Source organism: Hippopotamus amphibius, chromosome 3, assembly GCF_030028045.1.
Source record: "Hippopotamus amphibius kiboko isolate mHipAmp2 chromosome 3, mHipAmp2.hap2, whole genome shotgun sequence".
NCBI classification, from domain to species: Eukaryota; Metazoa; Chordata; class Mammalia; order Artiodactyla; family Hippopotamidae; genus Hippopotamus; species Hippopotamus amphibius.
Genome location: NC_080188.1, coordinates 6,211,494 through 6,224,108, shown reverse-complemented (window position 1 = coordinate 6,224,108; position 12,615 = coordinate 6,211,494). Strand labels below are relative to the sequence as shown.

At 36.3% G+C, this 12,615-nt stretch overlaps 1 protein-coding gene across 3 annotated transcripts in view; it reads left to right on the top strand.

Moving 5' to 3' along the window:
* The window catches only part of DHX15 (DEAH-box helicase 15), a 54,900-nt gene that overhangs the window by 20,431 nt on the left and 21,854 nt on the right, over window positions 1-12,615 (top strand). For all 3 annotated transcript variants that reach the window (XM_057725997.1, XM_057725996.1, XM_057725998.1), the window contains 2 exons: window positions 6,849-7,008; window positions 9,447-9,665. In XM_057725997.1, coding sequence (XP_057581980.1) covers window positions 6,849-7,008; window positions 9,447-9,665 — 379 coding nt within the window. The remainder of the gene's footprint in view (window positions 1-6,848; window positions 7,009-9,446; window positions 9,666-12,615) is intronic.

Sequence of the window (12,615 nt, the reverse complement as noted above, 5' to 3'; positions counted from 1 at the left end):
CTGTTTAGTAAGTATAATAACATTCACTGTAAGCATGTTTAAAAATTGTTTGCTTTTTTTGGTAATCAGCCATTTCATAGTGTTGGCATTGTGGAGGATAGGTGATAGGTAGGGTGTTTAGAGTCACCGTGATGAAAAGACAATTTTATAAAATCACTGTACTATATGTAGTTTTGTCTTTAATATTATTCCTGATAAATGCAAGCTGTTTTAGCTTTGTCATTTTTCTGTTCCTTACTGTTGTTATTCAAAAAAGTATTCTGATAGGGGCTTTAAACAGAAATAGGTTATGTGGTAGGAAAAAGCATTAAGTACTTCTTTTGGTCTTAGTCTCTTTCAGAAGTCTTTATCCATTATACTTTGAAGAAATTACCACACACAAACCTGTTTGTGTAGATGTTTTAATGTGAATAGCTTTTCTTTAATAGAGACACATACGTCACTTGACTGGATTGTAGTGGGTTAATCTAAAAACTTAGTGGTAAATAGAAAATGTATGCAAACCTTAAACATTTTATTTTAACTTAAAACCTGTACATTCATTTATCAATCTGTTAATGTAGGACCAACCCATTTCCTTTAATATGGATCCTTTGGAGTTCCATCACTTAGTAAAATGTCTAGCTCTTCAGGTGGGGTTTAAACAACTTAAACACTTGCAAAATACACAGGTGTTGCTTTTCTGGAATTTAAGTGAGTTCAACCTTTTGGAATTCTGGAATTCCAGACCCCTTTCACTCTTCTGTAGTTATCTCACACATTTTATAGTTTTGTGTGTGTGTGATTTATCTTTTTCAAGCTTTTCTGAAGCATACAACTTAGGATACACAATTCAACTGTCTTTTCTGCTCTAAAAGTTTATCATCATGTCACATATGATTATGTTGAGCCAATTGGTAGGGACAAAAGTGTAGTTATATACTACAGTATGTTTGTAGAGTAAGGTTGGGTTTCCCAAGGATTGATCCATTAGGTGCAGGTTAGTTAAGAGTGTAGTGTAGGGTTCTGCTGTATTGAATACTTACCAAGTGCCAGGCAGTTGGTGCACTTAGGTGTTTAATATACATTGTTTTATTTAATTTAAACAGTAGCCACCATATTCTCATTTTTCAAATGGAGTGTTAGAGAAGTTGAACTTGTTCAGGGTAGAACACCAGTAAGAAAGCAGGGACTTGACCAAGGTTTGTCTTGCAACAAGGGTGTTCTTAACCACTGTACATGTTGTTAATTCCTCTCCATCCTAATTCTTCTCTCTTCATATAATTATCTGTGTGTAAGTATTTGTAAAGCAGTAAATTTAATTACTCAGAATTAACAATGCCTGTCATTTTTAGTAAATACTCTTTGAAGCAGATACCAAGAATTTCTTTGGGTCACGCTGAGACAAATTTTGGATCCTCTAGAAACAGTTTTGATTTATCTGCATATTTAGTTGTGCCGGAATAAAGCCTGTACGCTGAAAGGTAACCAGAGCCCTAAGAGTATTGGAATAGCACTGTGTAACTAGGATTTTCAGAACAGATTTATAGTAGAGCTGGTTCAAGACGTATGGCTGCTGATTTCATTTTTATTTTTCTTGGTGATTGCTCTGGAAAGTAAATATACAGTTGCCTCATTCTTTTAATGGCTGCATAATTTGATTCTTTTGATGGACACTCAAATTTACAGTTTTTGTTATTAAAATCAGTTGCTGCCCTTGGTACTCTCTTACAGTCTTGCACACACATTTTTTTTTTCTGTGAGTATATCTGTGAAACTGGTTGGATCAAAGGGTGTGTTTGAATTTTATTAGCTGTGGCCAGATTGCCTCCACAGAGATTTTATCTAGTCAGCCCAGTACAGGGTGAGCACATGAGCGTGAACGTCAGTTTCCATGCCCTTGCCAACACTGTTGTGGAACTTTTTTTTATCTTTGTCAGTATAGTAAGTGAAAATGGAATCTCATTATGGTTTAATTTGCATTTCTTTTGTGTGAAATTGAGCATCTTTACATGTATTTATGAGCCATTTGTATTTCTTTTTAGATTCTGAGATACTTTTTTCATCTTTCCAGAAGTATTGCTACCTGGTTGACAGTCATTTGTAAGGTGCTATTTTAAAATGTATGCCTTAAACAAGGTCCTACTGTATAGCACAGAGAACTATATTCAGTATCCTGTGATAAACCATAATGGAAAAAATATATATTCAAAAAGTATGTATACATGTAACTGAATCACCTTGCTCTACAGCAGAAATTAATACATTGTGAATTAAAAATTTTAAAAATCATGAGTGGAAAAAATAAAATGCATGCCAGTCACAGAAGGTAAATTTGAAAAATATATGGTATTATAGGGTTGAGGAAATTTGATAACTTTATATTCTTTGTCCTGTGGTTGTTCTGTGATTGGTTGGCCGCCTTCTTACTGAGTTGTATGTGCTTTTACCAGTTGGAATTCTGGATATGAGTTGCACTTGTTGCCTGTTTGCCATTTGTTTCTTTGCCTTATTAATGACACTTCATGTCTTGCAGAAACTTGAGTTTTTTACAAGTATTTAACCACTTTTTAACGTTTGATTTTACATCACACCCTGGCCAAGGCTGTTTTAAATAATCCATGTGTTCTGTATTCTAGTATGTTTTTGTTTTAAACCTCTTTGATCAATCTGGAATTCGGGGGGCGGGGCTGTAAGATTTGAGGTAGGGATTCTTTCTGCACACATGCATGTGCACGCATACATACACACGCCTGTGCGAGATAACACTTAGTTACTGAGGCTTGTTTACCCACGTAGTCAGTTTTTCATCACTCATAACATTATTGAGCATTATTTGTCAATATTCATTAAAGTTATGAATAATATATAGTTTATTTTAAAGAATTTTAAATTTCTGGTGTTCATTTTGTAAAGCATTTGTCACCTTTCTGTGGATCTTTTTTCCCTTTTATGACTTTTCTTTGGATCAGACTATTTAAGATGTTTCAAAAATCTTAAATATATGTAAACAAAACTATAAACAGATAATACGTTTGCAGTACATAGTGCTTTACAGTCCTTTGTTTATTACAGAATTGGTGACTTTGATTGGGATCAGGGTTTGCGATTGCTTTAGTTGTGCCAGTGCCATCTGCCTGTGGCCCATTGGTTGCAAAAAACACTTAAGCTAAATTGATGCTACTTAGCACTCTGGGTTTTTTGCTTTGTTTTATTTTAATATATAGATAGTCCTCGTTGGAAATAGAACTATTTCTGACTTCCTCCAAGGATGTTTTTCCTACTCTAGCCATCTACTTTGCTTAATCTGCCTCTTTTTTTTTTTTAAGGTTTATTTTAGCACCACCAAAGACTTTTATTTATTTATTTATTTTTGGCCACACACGTGGCTTGTGGGGTCTTAGTTCCCTACTAGGGATCTGGATCAAACCTGGGCCCCCTGCAGTGGAAGCTTGGAGTCCTGACCACTGGACTGCCAGGGAAATTCCCTCCCTCTTGTTTAACTTGAGTAATTTACCCTAGTGCTTTCCACAAGTTAGCAAGTGTCAAGATCATGTGAAAGCTTGTTAGAATACAGATTGCTATGCCTCACCTTCAAAATCTTTGGTTAAGTAGGTCTGGGGTGAGGCCAGTTCTGTATTTCTAACCAATTCCCGGGTGATGCTGATTGGCTTTTTAAGCTACTCTTTGTGCTAATACAGTTAGAAAAACATCGTGGATAATAGGGTATCCAGTAAAATGTAGAGTTTGGCTGTCCCATGCAATGTTTGTTTACTAGTCCATTATGGAAACTTCAAAACTATGTAATTACAGTTTATTATTGTGACCCTCTGTTTTTATGGCTCACCCCTTAGTCTGGGTAAATATGTCATTGCTACTATGAAAGGTAATAAAACTTGACCTATGTAAAAGAAAATGGTTAGGGTTTTAATAGGACCACCAGTACCTGATTCTGCCTTTTTGGTGCTCTGTATCAGGATTACTTTGTTTTTTAGCAAACGGTTTCATATATCTAGCAGTATAGCAAATCATCAGATAGGTTGTTACTTTTATTTATTTATCTGGGACTTTGAGGAGTGTGTGTGAGTGTAGGAGGGGCCTGAGGTTGGGAATCAGTGCACTGATACCTAGTTTTAGTAAGCTGTTTGACTGGTTTTGAGACCCTGGAAAAGTTAACTGCGAATACCAGTTTTCTTCACTAGGAAAGCAGCAAATATGATTGTATCTTTTAGAGATCTCCAGCTTTTAAAATGTCATTTTTTTCCTGAAGCTCTCTCTTTTGTACAAACAGCAAGTTTCCCGTATTAGCTGGTGATGCAGGAGATAATTAACTGTAGCATCTCATAGCATTGGATCACTGGGTGATGATCTAAATTAATATTGAGGAACTATTAGGAGTCTGTCTCTAGAATCTGGAAGTCGGTTCGGGTTTAGTTGACCATTTAACTTGGTACAGGTAATACGCATAGTTGGTAATAAAAGAGGGCAAATAATAGTTCCATTAATTTAATTTATAATATTTATAAACTGCCATTTGTAACCTTTCCCCTCAGAAAAATACAAAAGAATAAGTATTCGGGTTAGCTCTCCTTTTGGATGCCTCTGTAGTGTTTTGGTGGTCTGAAGTTTATGAAATATGAGAAAAGATCAAAATAAAAGGGTTTTTTTTTTTTTTTTTGTTTCTTTAAGGAGTTTTCAAGTGAAAGTTTGTTACTTTAGTGGCTTATTTAGTGCCTTGGGTCTTTGTTGCTGCACATGGGCTTTCTCTAGTTGTGTCGAGCGGGGGCTGCTCTTCATTGTGATGCGCGGGCTTCTCATTGCGGTGGCTTCTCATGTTTCAGAGCACGGGCTCTAGGTGCGTGGGGTTCAGTAGTTGTGGCACACAGGCTCAACAGTTATGGCACACAGGCTTAGTCGCTCCGTGGCATGTGGGATCTTCCTGGAGCAGGGATCGAACCTGTGTCCCCTGCATTGGCAGGCAGAGTCTTAACCACTGTGCCACCTAGGGAGCCTGCTTTAGTGGTTTTTTAATCACGATTTTAATGTGTGAAATTAGAATGCATTTTACAGTCTATGAGGGTCTTATAAAACAGGTGAAAGTTAGGTGATTGTCAGTGCTTGAATTTGATCTAGCTGTCCATGTTGTCACTTAAAGTAAATAATAATGTATTGCTGAAACTACATACAGTATATTGAGTTCATTTGTTAATTAAAGTACCTTGAAAAATACTACACTAGGATTCCATGTTGAAATGAGTAGGCTTGGAAACTGAGCAGCAGGGTTTAAATTTGATAGTGTTAATTTTTAAGCAGTTATTTGTGCAAAGAGTGACCAGTTCGGTTTTTTTGCCTTACAAAGCAACAGACAAGAGCTTTGTTGAATCTAAGGGAATTATCCACAAGTAGACGAAACTGTATTAATGTTTTGCTACTGAGATAACGTGCAAAAGGACTGCCTAGCTCATGTCAGTAATAACATCTGAAGGCAGGAGAAATTACCAAATGTCCTCAAAGAGATCAAAGGTATTTCAAAGCATCTAGAGACTATAGTGTAGCTGATTCATGCACTGTGGTGCACTGTGGTTAAGGCGTTGAGTCATAGTTTAATTGGCTCTGTTTTTCATGGTCTTAATATAAAATAACATTGCAGGTAATGCTGTGTCGATTCCAGGAATGCGGTAGTTTCCTTTTTAAAATAGGACCAAAGAAGAATGAAGCATAACATATATAAAGATGGATTTCTTTGCGAAAAGTCTTAATTTACAATTAAGTTCAGGTAAAATAAAAAGAAGCCTTCACGTGGGTTGTACACTGTCAAAAATTTTGTTAGAATGCTCCAACAGATGGCCTTAGCTAAAAATATCAAGTTGGTTCGTGAAAGATTAGATTAGACTAATTTGTGAAAAACAGAGCCAGAATAGTGAAGTCATAGATGATGACTTCAGATTTTTATACTGCTTTTAATTCTGAAAATAAAACCATGGATTTGTATTTAACTGAATGGCCTGTGACTTAAGCGTTTGCAGGCAGACGCTATTCTGTCCAGGAGCCAAACATAGGGTAGTGTTTCATGTTAGTGACAGTAGCAGCCAGAGTGGACTGGGTAGGAGATTGCTGACCCATGCAACCATTCTGCAAACCACCCTTGATCTCAGTGCTGGATTCTACGTGAGCTGTCTTCTCTTGAGCCATCCCTAAGCCTAGTTTTCCTCTCTTTGGCTCGTTGATACAGCTCATGCCATTTGCCAGTTCTCTTTTCTGTGTATTTATCAGCGTTTTCGTAGTGCTATTGCTGCTCCTTATTCCATGAATATATTCCTTTTTATGATTCTTTACCATCATTTTATTGAATTGGATGGGGCTGGGGAAAGAAAGACTTGTACTTTCTTAGCCCTTTTGAACCAGGAGTCTGTTAGCTTAAGTGGGGAGTTATTAAGGTTTTAAAGAACTACAATATCTTAGTGCTGTTATGTGATAAAGCAACTTAAAATGGTTTCTTAGTTTTGTTTGCAGGTTGAATATTTGTTTTAAATTTTATTTTTTTAAGAAATTTAAGTGACTGATTTTGCTTTGGCATTTGTGTGAAAGCATGTGTTTGTTATAATACATCATCATCAGATTTATCTTGCTTTCTCAATGTATTTCGGTATTAGTTGACACGATTTGATAATGTATAACTTGATCTATCGCTAAAAAGTTTTTCTGGAAGCTTAATTTTGCAGTCGATTATGAAACAGTAGCACATTTGTTTTGAACAAGGGTTTAATTTTGCCTTATCTGATGTCTTTGCATTTCATATTTTTTGTCATGAAGTTTAGTTTTAAAATACCCTAAATGAACCTTAACCAGCATGTTCTTTGTCCATATAGGTACATGACTGACGGGATGTTACTTCGGGAAGCTATGAATGATCCCCTCTTGGAGCGTTATGGTGTGATCATCCTTGATGAGGCTCATGAGAGGACATTGGCTACGGATATTCTCATGGGTGTTCTGAAGGAGGTTGTTAGACAGAGATCAGATTTAAAGGTGAATTAATTTATTTGTTTAGTTCTTTTAAAAAAAAAAAACAGGAAGCACATGGTGATGACTGATCAACTACAAAAATAATCACCTGTAAAAGAGGCAACTGTTGAGAGTACCTGCAGTGGTTTAGCCTTTCTAATTTACCTTGCTGTGTCTTTGTTTTAGACTTTAAGTATACTTCCACTTTTTAGTAAGGTATGAAGGTGAGTCAAAAATTATCCGCACTCTGGCTGTAAAATTTATTTGAAATAACTTTTATTTATTTATTTTTTTAAATTTATTTATTTATTTACTTTTTGGTTGTGTTGGATCTTTGTTGCTGCACACGGGCTTTCTCTAGTTGCAGCAAGCAGGGCTGCGCTTCATTGTGGTTTGTGGGCTCCTCATTGTGGTGGCTTCTCTTGTTGCGGAGCAGGGGCTCTAGGTGCATGGGCTTCAGTAGTTGCGGCACACAGGCTCAATAATTGTGGCTCATGGGCTCTAGAGCGCAGGCTTAATAGTTGTGGTGCACGGGCTTAGTTGCTCCTTGGCATGTGGAATCTTCCTGGGTTGCGGATCGAACCCGTGTCCCCTGCATTGGCAGGTGGATTCTTAACCACTGCACCCCCTAGGAAGTCCTTAATTAACTTCTAGAAAAGACAAGTACATCTTTTTTTGACATAATCTCCTTGCTTTTCAATACACTTTGTCCATCTGTCAACAACCCTCATTAAAAAATGCTTTGGGCTGAGCTGCGAGCCACGAATGCACCCGCTGTCTTCCTTCTCCATCAGAAGTGAATCTTCCTCCTTACAGGGCTGCTTTCAGGGGACCAAACAGGTGGGAAGTCTGATAGAGCAAGATCAGGACTATAGGGAGGATGCTTTAACACCTGAAAACGACGTTTTTGCCGAGTCAACAATGTGAGCAGAAGTGTGCGGACATGCACACCCTCAGACCACAAAAAATGAATCACTGCATGCTGCTCTTCTTTTATGCAAATCACAAATGGGGCATCCATTTTTCCTCTCACCACAGTTACAAATGAAGTGATATAACAGGTTCACACCTGCACAGCAGTGACTGAGGAGACAGTAGCCTTGAACGGAAAGCACTGATAAGACAGTGCAGCCAACAGAAGTTTTAATATAACTGGAATGCGGATAATTTTTAACTCACCCTCGTACTTTTAAGCCAAATCTTTTCAGTTTCTAACCCACCCAGTTTTCTGTTTTGTTTTGTTTTAAATGATCTAATGGCATGGTGTTTTTAAGCCTTCTGCTCACCCTGACTTTAAGTACAGGGGATGCCTGCATTAAGGATCAAATCTTTGTCCTTGTCCCAAAACAAACACACTCATTATAACTGAAGAGTGGAATAACTATACCCAGAACAAAGCATTTCCTCAGAAATGCCTTTTCTTAACTTAGGGTCTTGTCTGGGTTTTTTTTCTGTCCATTATACCACGTAAACCATGGCCAGTGTACTGTGTTGATAAGGGCTTAAAACTGACTGAACATACTGACATTTTTGTTTCCCAAAGTTTATGAAGTTCCGCTTTTGCATTGTGTGTGTATGTACCATTCTTTGGAACTTAGTATTGTGTGCTAGTGTATGTATTACAGAGGGTTTGTACACTGGGCAGAAAGATTCTGGATCTAAGAAAAATTGATATTGAGTATTAATTTGGCTTATAAAAATTAAATTTATGGTTTTAAAGAATATATTTGAATAACTGTGGGTACTGTCATTATTGATGAAACCCTATGAGCTATTGAAATTTTTAGGGAGGAACTCAAAGTAGAAATTAAGAACTCTGTAGGGGATTGCTTAATGGGGGAGCCTTCTATTTAAGTATGTTTTTAATGGGTTATATAACATCATAATTTAAAGGGAGGGAGACTACACAGTCTTGCAGCCCTGCACCCCGAGCAACCTTTTGTTGCTTTGGCTTTTACAGCAGTATAGAAAACCTCTGTTTGTTTTGGAAAATTTTCTGAAGAACTTATGCTTAATAAAGATGATTTGGAAGAATGGATGAACATCTGTGCCACTGATTTTGTTTGGTTTGCTTTGGTTTGGGTTTTTTGTGCTTTCTTCCTGTTTTCCCCTATGTACAAGGCTGTCAGGTTTTAATAACATAGCAGCAATCATACTACATATTAATGTTGTTTTTTAACAATCCCTTTTACATACTGTGTAATTTTATAAACTTTGGTTTTTAAAATATTGCTTAATGAAGATATATTGAAGTTTATTTATTGGAAGTCAGGTGTATCCCTATTTTTTAAAAATGTAAATAATTTACTATAGCTCAGCTTTTCTTTGATTTTTAAAATCACAGTTTATTTAGGTATAATTGATATATATGGAGCAGTAAACATTACTTGTCTGTTTTTTACTTTAAAACCACGTAAGAATCTTTGAAGAGAGCTCCACATAATTTACTGTTTTCTTTTCAGGTTATAGTTATGAGTGCTACTCTAGATGCAGGAAAATTCCAGATTTACTTTGATAACTGTCCTCTCTTAACTATCCCTGGGCGTACACATCCTGTTGAGATCTTTTATACTCCCGAACCGGAGAGAGATTATCTTGAAGCAGCAATTCGAACTGTGATCCAAATTCATATGTGTGAAGAGGAGGAGGGAGATCTTCTACTTTTCTTAACTGGTCAAGAGGTATTGTCGTTATTTGCTTCATTGTTTTTATTGTTTCTGTTAGGCAGCAGCTTTAAACTTAAGAACTTTCATGTGTTAACCATGTATTTCCTATCCCAGTATTTAAAGTTTTTCTTCAACCTGGTTGCATTTGTATATGAAGTATATAACTCCTTATCTATGTACTCTAGGAATACCCTTTTATACCATTAGTCCTTGTGTTCTAGTTAATTATCCTAAGAATATTAAGTGCTTTTAGAATTTTAAGATTTAAGCAATCGTAGTCTCAGTTTAGGAGAGACCTGGATGGTAAGTGATGTTGTGTTAGTTTGCAGTTTTGCTGGGGCATGAATGTGAATCACAGATAATGATTCTGGTTATTATAGTCATTTAGTTTGTAAGTGAACTCAGGTAACTCAGGTGCCCATCCACCATCAAAACAAATGTTTGTGTTTTGTTTTTGTCTTCTTCCATGTGTTTAGTAAGGATTGGAAGGAATTACTGAAATTCCTTAGTTAGAATTTATGTCTTTTTTAAGACAGGAATTTTACTCTCAGATGCAGCATTTTCTAGACTCATTTCCAACAGGATGTTTACAGGTGTGTTTTGAAATTCTTGATGACTAGATAAGCTCAATAAAAGCCGTCTGTAAAAAATAGTTTTAGAAAGCCTTTTTCTAGAGGTTTTCTTAAAGCTTGTCATTTGCTCTGATACGCTTTGTGAATTTTCTAGAACGTGCTTCTCAAACTAATATACATGCTGATCACTTAGAAAACTTGCAGATTCTGATTCGGTAGGTCAGGTAGGGCCTGAGATTCTGTTCCTAGCAAGGTTCTAAAGCAGTCCTGTTCCATTACAGCTTTCTCCAAATCTGGGCATGTTCTGTGTCTGTGTTGTTCAATACAGTAGCCACAACAACATATGAGCTTTTAAGTATTTGAAATGTGACTAGTGAGAGGAGGGACTAGATTTTAATTTTATAGAATTTTAATTAATTTAAATTTAGCTGCATGTGTTCGACCCTCTTCCTGTTTTAGTTGTTGTGTGGTGTACTAGTGAAGAATTGTTTTTACGTTTTTCAAGGGTTGTACATGAAAACAAAGAACATGCAGCAGAGGTGGTATATGGATGCAGAGCTGGCCTTTACCCGTTAGGCGCATCACACTCCCCCAGTCTGTGCACGTTGCCAGATGTCCCCCGGGGGTGCCAGAGCATTCGTAGTAGAGAATCATACATGTTCTTTTGGGAAATAAGGTGTGTTGCAAATTCAGTTTTACAGATAAACCTCTGTAGGTATTAGTCTTCCTTTGTATGCATTTTGAATGGAAGGATTTTTGTATATATTTTGTAAGCAAGAGTACCAAATGCTTTTTTGTTAGCATATAAACAGTATTTATCCTGTAACGCAATGTTGAGGCTGTTGTATTCACTTTGTTCCTTTGTGTTTGGTTTCTTTAGTTTCTCACTTCCTCCAAAGTGCACAGTATATTTTTTTTAACGGCTATTCAAAATAGTCATTATGTTCAGATAGCCAAGCATAGTAGAATTCTATTAGAAATATCAGATGGCCTTATGGTGAGGACCTGAAATGCTTTTCTATGAGTTAAATTCCTGAGGTTATTTTGGCAACTGTTTCACAGCTGGGGAAAGGAAGGGAATAAGCCCCAAGGTTTTCAAATGTGTGCTAGAGCGTGTATCTTTCAATAAAGTGTTAGTGTAACTGAACTAGGTTTACGTGTGTCCTGTTGCATTTTTAAGTTTCCTGTAGAAGACTAACCAGTCTTAAAGAATTTGAAAACCTTTGAGGAGAAGGTTGCAATAATACTGTTCCTCATGTCTATGAACCTGTTGTTTTCACTTGGTTAGTCAGTGGTAGATTCTGGGAGTTCAGTGCTCCTGTCTGCATAAACTTGAATAGCATCCGTGAAATTTAGCACTCTCGAAATTTTAAATAGTGACTGTTACCGTTGTGACCACTTAAACAGTAGTGTTTCTGTGGTCCCTTGAGCTCATTTGGGAGGCTAGAGACCAGTTTTAATCGAAAGGTTGGAAAACATGTGAATTCTAGAATGTTTATTACTTTTTGTTAATCCATTAAATCAAGTGTTTCTAGAACTCAGGAGCTGTGTTACTGAATTAGATAAAAATGATTGTAATTGAAATATCAGTTGTTAGTAAGTAGATACTTGAAGATGTTGAAACCCATCATTCTTTAAGCAATACATTCTTTTATCTTTTATTTCGCTGGGTCTTTTCTACATGCAGGAGTTGAGATTCTTTAAATTAATAGGGTCTAAATTAATTCTCTAACATTTATATTGTTACTTTTGGAGGTGAAAGTCTTTCCTCAATTCAGAAACTCTTGAACTTTTGTTTCAGTTCTCATTTCATGACTAAGCAGAAGATTGCATTGTGCTGATGAATGTCAGTGAGCTGTGTGGTCTTCTGAACTGAAGGTGTTGACTCTGGAAGTTTGGTTAAATTTAGGGGAAATTTTGTTACCCAGTTTAAAAGCATAGTGCTTAGAACTTCGTATTAAAAAGAAATGGTGTGAGGTTTTTTTCCTCCGCTCTTTAGAGTTGTCTTTATATCCCATGCAATAGTGATTTTGTTTTAGCTCCATACATGCTTAGCAGATAATTCCAAGTAAAATTGGAATAATCTTGTTAAAATTTCTGGAGTTTGCAAATGCATGATTTAGGGCACTTAATTTTCTGATTTTCTACATAAAATCTGGAGTTTGATGGCTTCTGACCATTTATTTTCGAGTTAAATATACAATTCAGTTAACAAAATTGAAAATATTCTAAATATTGGCATCAATTTTCTTATAGGGTATATAATATATAAAATCTAGTTTGGGGTTTATATTCATTTTGGGGCGGGGAGAGATCTAATTTTGTATTTGTATACCAGCAGGGGGCATTCTAATCTAGATACAGCATTTGAAAGCAAGTTTTTGGTAAAAATA